General features: G+C 42.9%; 1 protein-coding gene across 1 annotated transcript in view; it reads left to right on the top strand.

Moving 5' to 3' along the window:
• CCNY (cyclin Y) overlaps positions 1-13544 on the top strand; it is a 200691-nt gene that overhangs the window by 130035 nt on the left and 57112 nt on the right. The window contains exon 2 of the mRNA XM_003786708.3: positions 3121-3195. Within this exon, the coding sequence (XP_003786756.1) occupies positions 3129-3195 (67 nt within the window). The 5' untranslated portion in view covers positions 3121-3128. The remainder of the gene's footprint in view (positions 1-3120; positions 3196-13544) is intronic.

Raw genomic sequence — 13544 nt, 5'->3', positions numbered from 1 at the left:
TCCTGACTAGACCTGGAATTATGCCTTGGCCATAAAGGAAACATACGACAGTTGTTTCCTCGAGTCACACTCGTGGGTACCTTCCACAGACAGAGTGTGAGATGCAATTCCTGCTGTTCACCTTCCCCTCAGAAGACCAGTCACCCTGCCCTTTCTCTCTCTGACCTTGATGAGAGCAGGAAGAAGCATAGAGATTGTTGGTGGAAGAGGAAGGCCCCGTGTTCAGGGGTCCCTCTGAGCTGGACATTTTTTATCACAGCAGTGGACAGTGCTAAGGGCTGTCATACTGGGGTTGTGTGTGAGTCGCCTCTGACTTCAGTGCATTTCCTGGGAAGACCAGTCTTTCTGGAGTAGTCCAGCCACCAGAGGGTATTAAAGGCTCAGATCCATTTTCATAAGTTGCTTATTTAAATTATAAAAGTTAAAAAAACCAACAGAAGTAGGCTCAAGGTGAAAAACTCAGAAATCAGAAAGCCAAAAATATATGTGTATATATGTCTATTGCTCATTGGCATTATTCGAGGGCAACAAAATACTGGTGTGTGTTCTGGTATGTTTTCCAGGCCTACATGCTCCCCCCCAAATGGTATCAGACTGTTCTCCTCATCTAACAACATACTCAGTGTTTGCTCCATGTCAATAAAATATTCTTCACATGATTTTTTGATAGTGGCATAGTATTTCACCATATAGATGTACTATCATTTACTGTGACAAATGTCCCCTCACTTAGAGTCTGTGATGGCTCCATTTTTAGCAATGTTGAGGGTTTGTAAACATTGTAGCACAGAATCCTAATCTACAGGTAGTCAGGGATTGCCCACCAGAACCTTCTTGGAGCAGGTTCTCAGTTCTGTAAGAAATGGCAGTCTTGTGTTAATTTCATTCCAAACAGGAAAGCTCTGCGCTTTCTGCTTGCAGTGTTCTTCAAACCCTTACTTACGTATTTTAATGATAAAACTGGGTCTTAAAGAAAACCAGTCTGGGCGGCGCCTGTGGCTCAGTGGGTAGGGAGCTGACCCCATATCCCAAGGCTGGTGGGTGCCTGTAGTCCCAGCTACTTGGGAGGCTGAGGCAAGAGAATCGCCTAAGCCCAGGAGTTGGAGGTTACTGTGAGCTGTGTGATGCCTCGGCACCCTACTGAGGGTGATAAAGTGAGACTCTGTCTCTACAAAAAAATTAAAAAAAAAAAAGAAAGAAAATCAGTCTGCTAGATGAGTCTGAGTTGGGCGTGTTAAAGGAACAGAGTCAGAATCTGTGGCGCTGATGTTGTCAGAGGCCACAGGAGTGATTTCCAGAGCTGTCTCGCCAGCACGCAGGCACTGCACACACATTGTGTTTGAGCTGGTGCTCGTCTGTGGAGACTGTGTGTTAAAGTTTTGGGATGTTAACTGTATCTCTTATGGTTGAGATTACATATTTACCCTCATTTTGTTATGCACAGTACTCAAAAAATTTAGTAGCACATTAGTTATTTAGCCCTTTTTATAACAAACCATTGTTAAGCAGGAAAGCCCTTCACAAAGAGTCATTTTCTTCATGCAGCTTCTTACCTGACTTTATCTGGTTCACATTGAAGCAAGCTGGGAAAATGAAGTGTCTCTTTGGCCCTTCTTTCTCCTTCCATCACCCTTTATTGACTTTTGCTGCGAAACTGCTCTGTAACTTTAATGGAAGTTATGTATTGTAATACAAGAGGGACCAGAAGAAATCAAGAAGTAGCTCCTGTAAGATTCAGCAGGGATTTCTCTAATCAAGCCCCCAGAGAGAAGTGACAGTGCAGTAAGCCCCTGACCGACTGATAATGGAAGAAGCCTCACTTTGGGGGCTTGCTGAGGATGTCTTTGTGGATGAGGACTCAGGTGTTGCCTCCAGCGTGTATCTGGCCTTCTTTGTTTTCTCTTTTATCTTTTATCTTCTATTAAAGCTAAGGATAGGCCTGGTCTGTTTCTATTGGTGTTGATTAGGATTCTGTGTGAATTAGTTGAAATACTTGGACACCACCCCCAAAGTGTTCATTATGATGCTGTAAGCCGACTTGAAGACCATTCTGACTTTCTAATAATTTTCCTTTCTCTTTCCTCCGGTAACTTTTTTGTTTTGCTTAATTAACCATTCTTTCCCCATGGAATCAAAAATGTTTTTTGAACTGGAAAAACTTTTATGATGAGATTCTCTGTTGTTTATAATCATACTGACATGTCTCCACCCTTGGAGATTGTCCTAAGGCAGGGGTTGCAAAACCAAATGCCTGTGGGGTCGGACACGGAAAGTGAGGACAGGAGACCGAAGAGGGTGGTCACACTGGAGACCTCGAGCCTTAGGGCCCATCAGAAGAGGGCACAGCTGCTGGGTTCCAGCTGATCATGACAGGGTGTGGGCTGGGTGTTGCCAGATAGGTGACCTGATTTCTCAAGAAAAAGCTGAAAATAGGGGTGTGTGTGTATGTGTGTGTGAGAGAGAGAGAGAGAGAGAGACATGTTTGGAATCTTTTGATTTTTATATATTGGCTTAAATTTAAAAATAAAAAGTATGAATCAAACAAAACACATCTGTGGCCCAGATTAGGCCCCCAAATGGCTGATTTGCAGCTTTTGCTGTAAGGGATTTGCCTTTTCCGAAAATAACAATCTTAATGAAGCAGAGTACGGGGATGTGGATGCAGCCTCACCAGTTGAGATACCTTATTTTAATCACCTGTATCCGGGAAATAACCACTTTGCCAGCTGCAGAGCTTGGATGAGTCTGCTGTAACACCTAAGTCTCCTTAATTGCCTGTGAAATTCTATCCATTTTACAGTATCTTGGGTGCAGAGAAGCCTTTTTCTAAAACAGTGGTTCTCAACCTTCCTAATGCTGCAGCCCTTTCTAAAGAAAATGGAGGGGTTTTTTTAGGCTAATAGATCTTCATCCAAAGGTCTAATTTTTATGTTTGACTTTTTCAGACTTCTAAATAGCAGCATTTTCAGTCTAACCAAAGGAATCTATTAACACAATAACTGTAGGTTTCTAGAATCCTTGAATATATATTTGCAATTTAAGATTGAGAAAAAAATTAATCTTTACTCTCTAGTTATCAGATGGTTTATTCATGTATTTTTTTTTTTTCTTTCTTTAAAGATTTGAACATGGAATTCAATCCTTCAGATCATCCTCGGGCCAGCACAATATTCCTCAGTAAATCTCAGACGGATGGTAGGTTCCTAATTTATGTTTCTTTTTAAAAAAAAAAAAAAGGCTTATGTTGGTGATTAGCCTAAGTCTTGACTTTCCACTAGACATGGCTTTCAGGGTGAACTAGAATCCCCTTGAGTGACCCCCAAGAATGCAGTGTAATGGTGGTTCCCTTGTTTTTTCCTTGTTTTGTAATAGTTATGTTTTTAAAATTTCCTATTTGAAGCAGCTGTCCTCACTGTCAGTTAGCTGTGTTCCACATCTATTCTGTATGAGTTTATACCCTAAGTCAGAAATGTTCCTTTTAAGAATTGACATGTACATAATTTCTCAGGAGAACGTATTTGTTAGTAAAGAATATGCAAAAGAAAGCCAAATAAGACCCTCACACAAAAGCACCATTAACTAACGGTTGTTTACTGGCGCACGACTTTAACCTGTCTGCTGGGTGCAGGTCTTTTCTTTTACACTTTTAATAATCAGCTTATTCTTAAAGATCCTGTGATCTTTAGGGGTTCATCTAGATTGTGAGGGATTTCTCCTCTCTTCAGCCCCCGGTTTATCTCACTTTTACCTGGCCATTGGTAAGAGATTAATGGGACACAGCAAATGTGCATCTTGTTAGCTGGATTCCTGTAGAAAAGTGTGGCAGGAGAGGTCTGTAAATGCTGCCTTACTGACTGGGGTGTTATTTTGAGATGCTCGAGTCCTTCATAATTCTCTCTCTGACTCCTGGCATACTGCTAAGCCCTTATTCAGAGAAGATCCTAAATTGACTAGAAAATAAGCAGACATGTTTAAGTGTCATGTTAAGTGAAAATACACAAACTGATCTTTCCTTAATAATTAGCAATTTCGGGAAGGTGTAAAGCTGATGTTATATTGGTAATATGTAATTAAGCAGGCTGCTGACTTGATTCAAAAGACTTCGGTGCATTTATGGAAAAAAAAAAAAAGTTCCCTAAGGAAGAATAAATCACTGCAGGCATCAAATACTTGTGAAGTAATTTTAACTGTGTTTTGTACAAAAAAATACCCCCCTCTAGGTAAAGCAGGAAGTCCTTGGGAGGGGCAGGATGTTACTAGGGAGGAAAGGGACAGAGAGGGTGAGGGGTGGGGAACCTGGGTCCTCAAAGAGCCCTGAGTGTGGCCCTAATCCTAAAAGGATGTGTTCTGTGAAATTTGGATTCTGTTGAAAGGCCACATTCAAGGATCCAGAAGGCCACATGTGGTGCCGAGGCTGCAGGTCCCCACCCCAGACAGGGTTACACCAGACCTAGTTTAGGGGACGCTGTTTCCCCTTCACCTCAACTCTAAATGTCACTCCCTTTCCTCTTCTGGAATATCAGGACATCAGTCACTGTGACCACCTTGTTGGCTTTAGTTTCTCCTTAAATGTTCAGTTTTTCTACTCAACATGTAAAGAGACTTGAGGCTCACAGATGGGAAATAAGAAAAGGGAGAAAAGCCAGTGCCTCCCAGGGGGCCTCTCTGCTCCTCTTGTGGTGGAGCTTCTGCACCAGCCCTGCCTTCTCTGTTCCCTCTCCCATGGGCATTCTCTCACCTGCCATTCTGTGGCCACACTGGTGGGCACCAGGACACTTACCCTCCCCCGATCTTGCCTGCAGTCGCTGACTATCCCACATTTCTTAGAACTCCTTGTCCTGGGAAATCCTGCTTTACATAAGCTCCGCCCACAACACTGTAATAAGCTCCTCCTCCACCCATCCCTGTAATGTGCTAGCTCCCAGTCTGTTCTTTACTCTCCCAGCTTTGATGTCAGCTATCTTGTCTAACTAGATTTTTCTCTGTAGTCTTCAAAACCCAAGTATCCAACTGCCTGCTGGACATGGTTTCAGTGAAGGCTGTATAGGTTCCTCTAACTCAAGCCGCGTTCGTGGAGAGCTCAGGAACTCCAGTTAACTTTCTGCATTTCCTGTCCTGCTCGGGTCCCAAGCCAGACGAGGTTTTGAATTTTCCTCTGCTCTTTGCTCCTCTCAGTTCCTACAGCCAGGCAGGGGTGCTGGGGCACTCTGTGCACGGGCTTGGGAGAGCGGATGGTGCACATTTCATCCCAGCTCCAGGTTCAGTGACCTCATGCTGGGGGGTGTGGCACAAAGGACATACCAGCCCCACTGGCCGAAAGAAGGAAAAATGACAATGGCAGGAAACATTCCTGACTGGATGTGATAATACTTCCCTTGGAAGTGTATCTGCACTGCAAGACTCCTGCTCTTCTAAGAGTACTAGAGCGGTTCACAAATGTGGGTCCTTCCCACCCTATTTTATTTAATTAGAAAAAATAGTCTGAGACAGTAAGGCTCACAGTACCTGTTTGATTCTCGTCTTTTGAGGCTGATGAGCTCTTATTCCAGGTGGGTGCCCTGTGACAGTAGTTCAGACTAGGTCTGTGGGTAGGGGCTGTTGTTATGGTGATGTCTGTCACGTTAGGGCAGCTGCTGCTTGGGACCACAGCCTTGGGGCATTTCACCTTTGCAGGTCTGTCCTCTCAGACCCCCTCTCTTCTCCAGCATTGAGAGTCTGACAGGCTCTTGGCCATGCACCACACCTGCCACCTGTTCAGATGGAACCAGCAGTAAGGCTTTAGTTTCTCAATTACTAAATTCCCTTTCCCTCTGGATATCAAAGAGAGTCATGCTGAACTCAGAATCTTCTCCTTGTTCAACAGGAAGCTGGAAACCCCAGCAGAACTGAATGGTAAAAAGAGTGCTTGCTCATTAGATCCCTCCAGAGGCTCATTAGATCCCTCCAGGGGCTGAGGGTTGGGCTGTTTTATACAAGCCAGAGTAACTTCTGTCTCATTTTTTCTCACAAATGAGATGCCATTCAAGGAAGAAGGGACCAAGGGTTCCTCCTGGGGGTGGAGGAAATGGCTAGGTGGGAGAGAAGCTGGATGCCTAGGCCTGCCTTGGCTTTTCATGCTTTCATTTTTACGAGTGGGGAAGAATTATAGTTCCTGGTTTCCTTTGCTTTTCTGTGCCTATTCATTGTTTTCAAAAATGTGAGAGTTAAAGAAAAAACAGCCAACTGGCATCTTTTTTCTTTCAATTGGTATGTTTTTTAGAGGTTCCTTGCCTTAACAAAGAATTTGAACAAAAATACAATCCGTGTGTGTGTTTATGTGTATGTAATCTGTGTTTCCCAGGAATCTCTTGAAATAATTAGAGGAATAAAAACTATTTGTCCCTTGAGAAGCTTGAAACCAAAGTAGAAACATTAAGTTTCAGAAATAAAAATATGAGCCATGGTTTATTTTTTGAGAATCCCACTCTGTCACCCTGGGTAGAGTGCCGTGGAGTTACAGTTCACAGTAACCTCAAACTCGTGGGCTCAAGTGAACCTCTTGCCTCAGTTTTTTAGTTTTTACTAGAGGTGGGTTCTCACTCTTGCTCAGGCTGATCTTAAACTCCTGAGCTCAAGCAGTCCACCCATCTCAGCCTCCCAGAGTGCTGGGATTATAGGTGTGAGCCACCACTCCCAGCCAGAGCCATGGTTTTCTTTGCAGATCCTTTTAGAAATACTGAAATGAAATGTTTTGTGGCTGTCCTCTGTTTGGGCTCATGTGTTTCTTCCTGGGCAGTGTTGAACTTTTTATATCACAAGAGGAGCAGTCTTTTTGCACTGCTTTTTTCTGGCATTTAGAAACGGTTGCCCTGCACCATTTAGGGTCTCTCCTCTCAGGGAGCTCCCTTGGCCTTCCTGTCATAACCTCACCTGTTTCCGCAGCTGTGCATCACCTATATGGGTGCTGGATATGAGGACGCCCCTTTTCTGGCTGCCTCTCAGGTACCCTGTGTGTCTTCCCAGGGCTTGCCAGATGCCATAGGGAAGACTTCTGCAGTTAGATGCTGAAGCATCCACAGGAAACGGAGCTCACACCAGTGATTTTCCTACTATTTTCTCTTTGCTTATGTACCATGGAAGATAATTTTGAAAAACTATGGATTCTCTCCAGCATTTTTATGTTGGCCTTACCATTTTTTAGCTCATCAAAGGCTATATAATTTCTGATATATTGCAAACTTTGATATTTTAAAATAAAATTTATCCATTTTTTAAAAATGAAATTTTTAAATTTCATTTCCTGTTCCTCTTGTGATACAAACGTGAGCCCAAACAGAGGACAGAATGATGGGGATCAAAGTGATGTGATGCCCACCATCATTCATTTAAAGATATCAGTTGGAAGTTTTCTGTCACTCCTTTTCCAACTTGAACTTGTATTTCCTTCTATTTTCTCCATAGAATTTCATCCTTTGTGATATATTTTGATTTCTGAAAGTCATTTGTTACTTTATCATGTTTATGTAAGAATAGGGACCTGAACTCAACTTTTATTTCTGGTAATTTAAAGGCTCACAATATTGAAATTAAGTTCTAGATTGAGGTATTGTTATCATTATCCTTAGTCCTCAAATATCAAAACAGTACAGACATGTTTTAAACAATTATTAAAAAGAAAAGTGAAACATTTTGGGGGGAAAACACTTTTTACTGGGATGCTTCTGTGGTTGACTATTATTACTCTCATGTTCATTTTTATAGATGTAAGTGCTGAGGAACTTTGTTCATGTACATAAATTAAAGGAGTTTCGTTCTAATAATAATGAATTATTTCTGTTCCATAGGTATTGTGTGTCAAAAATCTCCTGACACATTTGTCATCCAAAAGAATTCCTAATAATGAGCTACATTTCAGTGTTGTTCTTCAGTTTTATCTGCAGGAAGTCAGGAATTGGAATCGGTTAGATTTGCAAAAGAGCTACCCCCCTGTAGGAGCTGTAGGAGTTGCTCATTTTCTCAGTTTCTGGGAGGTACATCAAAAAAGCTTTAACAGATGTAACACATGACTTGTAATTATGTCTGCAGTCCTTACATTTGCTGAGCACCTGGGGCTTGGGGAATATAATCTCAGACTCATCTCAGAACACCTTCCCTGATTCCCTGCCCGCTGGTAGCCTCACACCCTCTGTCATAACAGGGGGGATCTTAGCCGGACTGTTGGATTTATCCCACGTCTTCCTCAGGTTTGCATCTCTGTGACACGCCCAGTGCCGAGCCCATAGACTTAAATATATGTTGGATGGAAGAATTCCCACCTGTTCTTTTCCTCTGAATTAATGTTTTCAACTTCTCTTTTGATTTAAATATTTTTGTCCCCCTGTTGTATGTCCTTCATGTGACCTTGTTGGCAAAGTCAAGCATCATTGTCAATCCAGTCCTATCACTCTAACTTTTTGTCAGACGAGGTTTGATGTCATCTTCTATCCAAGTAGCATGTTTATATGCCCTACTCCTGGCCTTTACTGCTTGCCCCCCAGCTAGCTGCCAGGGGAGCTTGCCGCTGGGCCTCTCCTCAGCACAGGGACAGTGCACGCCACATGTACACACAGCCCTTTCTGCCCATCCCTCTGGCCCCTCTCCCCTGAGGTCCTGAAAGGCACCCGGCCCTCTGGCCACCCAACAGCTGTCTTCCGGGAAAGCTGCCCTGCTTCCCCACATTCTGTTGGTTCTGATAGGCACCTTTCCCCAACCGTACATCTCTGAAGTCAGGACAGTTGATGACTTGCCAAAATTTAATTGGCAACATTTTTTTCTTCCTTAGTGGCGCATAGAATAATGGAGCACCAGGAGAGAGTGGCTTTAAATTCAGTGCCCCTTGTATGTGCCTCCCTTGTATTGGTTACAAGGTGATTATTTTTATGGTCCCTATGCTGTCCTCAGATTCTGAAACCAGAAAATTGTTCAGTGAGCTCAGATCCGGAACAGAGGTTCTAGTGGTAACTCCCCTGACCCCCACCTTGCTGGGGGGGCTTGATGCTCTCTCCCCACTGGCTTGTTCAGATGCGAGACCGACAGTGGCCTTGGCCTGCTGGTGAACATGAGGTCTCTCTAGCTCTCCTTTGTAAAACTCTGAGCACCTCAGCCCCCCTTCAGTTAGCACAGACTGTCACCCTGTCAGCACTTCTTACAGCTCACCATGTCTTACGTGCTCTATGTCTTTGGTCACCTCCCCTGTGACATCTAGGAAGGCAGCTGAGTTTCGTTTATAATCTGACTCCATCACCATGCAAGAACAGTTAACATCTTGGAGAGCTTTCCTGGAGGTAGTGATTCTCTGGAATCAAACTGAGCTAAAGGCTGGGATCCATCGCTGTCTATATGATCTTTGTGTATATGGTTCATATGATCTTCCTGAATCTCAATTTTTGCCTGTAAAATGGAGTTAGTACTGTCCAGGATTGTCAGGAGGACTGAACGTGGGATCTGTCAAAGTGCTGAACCCGGAGCCTAGGACAGCAGAAGTCCTCCGTAAATGCAGTCTTTTCCTCTGGATTGTAGGTTTTCATTTGCCCAGTGGATCGAGTTTTTTCCCTGACCTAGGTCTCTGCCATCTTGTTACCTTGTCTTAGACTTAGAGTCATCCTCTGTGCCGACTGCAACACTGCACAGCAGAACGCCGGGTCTGACCAAGAGGGGAAGGGTGGCTACCAAGCAGTGTCTGGGCTCTTCTGCACCCAGGTCCATCCTTTTATATCTGTGTTTGTTTCCTTGATACATATAGATCAATCTTGGACCCTCCACTTAAGACTTGCTTCCACACCCCTTGAAAGCAAACTAGCAGGAGGGCAGGGTTAAAATGATACCAGCATTTCACAGCAGCCTTTATGACAGTATACACAGCGCTTTGAATCTTACCTAAAAATATATCAGATGATAGCTTCACCTCTACCTTGTGCCAGGACAGATGTCTGATGGATTGACAAGTGATGGATTAGATGTAATGACTATAATCATACACAAACACCGAGAAACAATACAAATGAATGCTTAGTGTCAGAATGGGGAAGGGGCATGTGAGTTTATAAAAAAGCAATGGAGGAAATTGCCTAACAATGAAAACTCTATATCTTTAAAATTGAAATCATCACATGGGGAAAATTTCAGAATGCATATGAAAAAGGATCAACACCTTTATGTATTAAAGAATTACTATACAACCAATTAAAAATGCTTACACACCAATAGAAAAATGGGCCCATTTCCACTGGCATGTTTATGTATGAGTACATGTGTCTTTGCACATATTTATGTACATTCATACGCACAGGTACACATAACACTTGTTACGTCTGTGTGAGTGTGCACAGAGAAGAGATTTGGAGGAAACATACCAAAATATTAATAGTAGTGATCTCTAAGTTGTTGGACATCTCAGATCCTAAAATCCAAAATGCTCTCAAAACTGTAAATTTTGAGCACCCAAATGGTGTTCAAAATAAATGCTCATTGGAGGTTTGTTCTTTTTGGGGGTGGGGGGACAGTCTCTCTCTGTCGGCCTTGGTAGAGTGCTGGGGCATTATCATAGCTCACAGCAACCTCAGACTCTTGGGGTTAAGTGATTCTCCTGCCTCAGCCTCCCAAGTAGCTGGGAGTATGGGCATCACCACACTCAGCTAGTTTTTCTATGTTTTTTAGTAGAGATGGGGTCTCAGTCTTGCTCAAGTGATCCTCCTGCTCAGCCTCCCAGAGTGCTAGGATTACAGCCACTGCAGCTGGCTCATTGCAGTATGTTGGATTTGGGCTGCTCAAATAATGCAAATATTCCAAAATTGGAAAAAAATGCCCATCTCTGAAAACTGTTCTAGACCCAAGCATTTTGGATAAGGGATACTCAGCATGTGTACCCTTTTAAACATCTCTCTATATTTTCCAAGTTTTAGTCTTTTTTGTAATTGTATATTCTTCTTTATACTGGGGTACCTTCCACATTTTCTGCAGCAAGCACACATTTCTTTTACAATTGGAAAAAACTTTTGAAAGCATCTCAGTTGCACTTCTTTGCTTCAGAAGAAATGCTTTAGCCCCAGGTACGTCTGAGGGAAACAGAGATGATGTGAGTTAGTCAGCAGCTGAGACGGATTATTTGTTCCCCCAGCAGTGTTCTTCCTGCAGCTGCCTCCTACCTTCACCCCTGGCATTTTCTCCTGTCCATGACTGAGTCTGTCCTAGACATTTTTGAAATTTTTGTTTTTCGTTTTTGTTTCATCTGCCTTGCTTATTTAGATTTCGATTTGCACGTACCAAATGTTCCTGTTCCTCTCTGCCTGTATTTAGAAATAAACACAGGTCCAGGACTCTGACAGCAGGCCAGAGGTCTGGGCAGAAGCCCCCTTTCTGTAGCTCAGAGGGGCACTGTCGGGGAGTTACCTCACCCGGATGCCTTAGTCTGGGTTCCAAAGCTTGGAGGAACCTCTTTAATGTTTGAGACACACCTTCCTGTCAGGTCAGGAGCTCAGCAAGACAGGAGCCCCTGAGTGCACTCCGAATAGGGGCTTGACAGTTGTGAATTAAGTGAATGATAGAATTCACTGAATCATTGAAAGCTGTAGGAGTTGTGTGGTTAATTTCAAATTTTATTAAAAGAAAATTAATACTGAACTTTTAATTGTCCAACGCCTGATTTATGCTACCTACAGGAAAATAGAAAGAAAGAAAACCTTTTCTTTTGAATTAGATTTTTGTGGTCTACATTGGCACTGTAATCTCAGCAATCAATTTTATATCTCCAAACAAAACTCTTAATTCTACTTTACAGTTGATGCAGGCCACTTGTGTGGCCTGCCAGTCCATCACATCCAGAGTAAATAATCAGCTAAGTACTTTTTCTTAGTAGAATAGCTCTGTTCATGTCATATTCTTAACTGTCACTCTGTTTTGAAATGGGACTCATTCCCTGCAGATTCCGGGAGAGCCTACAGTCATGCTAATGCTCTCAGACAGTGGGTGGGAGGGAGGAAGGAGCCCAGCCAGCCTTCTCTCCCCCTGACCCTTCTCCCTCCTTCCCCATCTAGGGAAGCCTAGGCTGCCTCCCCAGTTTCAAATGAAATGTTGGACCAGATGGTCTCTTAGGACCTCCCTAGTTCTAACATCCTATGGCTTTGTAGGGGCTGACATTCCCAGTGGAAGGTCTACCTTAGAAATGAAAGAGGAGAAACCAAGGAAGCATTTTAAATGCCTATCTGTAAAAGGGGGGGTTAGCTGAAATTGCATTTAGATTGTTAACAAATCCTCATTAATAATTAGATTTTTCCAGAAAGTTGTATTACAGTCAATAGGTTGGCTCTTTGGCTCACACCTGTAATCCTAGCACTTTGGGATCACTTGAGGCCAAGAGTTTTACAGCAAGACCCCATCTCCACAAAAAATAAAAAATTACCCAGGCATGGTGACATGCTCCTGTAGTCCCAGCTACTCAGGAGACTGAGGCAGAAAGATGGCTTGAGCCCAAGAGTGTGAGGCTGTAGCGAGCTAGGGTTGTGCCACTGCACTCTAGCACTCTGTCTCTAAACAAAAGAAAACAAACCAAAAAAGGAGTAAAGAGACTGTTCTTCTGTGGTATGTGGCAGGTGAGTGTCCCATAGCAACTTCAGTGGAATTCTGTTTGTACCTCAGATTGCAAATGCTGTTCTTTGCTCTTCATTCTACATTTTATCTGGAGAAGACTTTTAATTCCAGCAGTAGTGTTTTTGCTGATACTAGATGGCTTATTTTTAAAGTCTCTAATACATTTTCTGTTTAAGTCATTATGGTGTATCACAATAGCTAATTAAAAATCCTTTTAACAAACTGTCATAGACTGGATCAAAGTAGATCACTATTATTCTCTTCCCAGGAAAGATAAGATTTATGGCTCACATCAATTTACTGCCTGTTTTCCCTACAAAAGCAAAATATGAGTATTAGTTTGCTTAATTATGTAGGAATTCAGAAAACTCCAGAGGTTTTGATTGATATGTTACTACTAACCAGAAATATTAAAATTTTAAAAATCATTAAAGCCACTCATTAGAATGTGTTGGCATAGTACCAGCATAAAGCAAAATAGCTAAAGCATTTTGAATTTCACAATTAGCCTCAGTAGTTTCAAATTAAAAGCAGACCTAGATTTGGGTAATTTTATTAGTTTTTTTTGGCAATGCGCTCCTGTAAGAGATTTTGCATATTTTATTATTCCTCCCATGGTAATGTCTTAGTCCTGCTCCAAATCGCTTTGGGGAAAGGGCATCTCAGAAACCTCACAAGGCGTAGGTCGGTGCTAACGGCCATCAGGAATGAAGGCAGCACCTGCCTTCTCCCTCTTACTCTCCCCTACCTGGTGCTTCTCCGTGTGGCAGCTGTATGGGAGCCCTCAGGACCCCCCCAGGTTTGGTGATTGAGTAGGGGAATCATAGGACTCAGAATCCAGCCATACTCAGGGCTCTAGCTTAGTTCAAGGAAAGGACACAAAGCAAAGGCAGTACAAGGCAAAGATGGAAGGGCCGATCCTGAGGAAGCCGGGGGCAGCC

This window comes from Otolemur garnettii, unplaced genomic scaffold (genome assembly GCF_000181295.1).
Source record: "Otolemur garnettii isolate 467f Iridium unplaced genomic scaffold, OtoGar3 scaffold00019, whole genome shotgun sequence".
Taxonomy (NCBI): Eukaryota; Metazoa; Chordata; class Mammalia; order Primates; family Galagidae; genus Otolemur; species Otolemur garnettii.
This window is presented reverse-complemented; position numbering and strand designations above follow the sequence as displayed.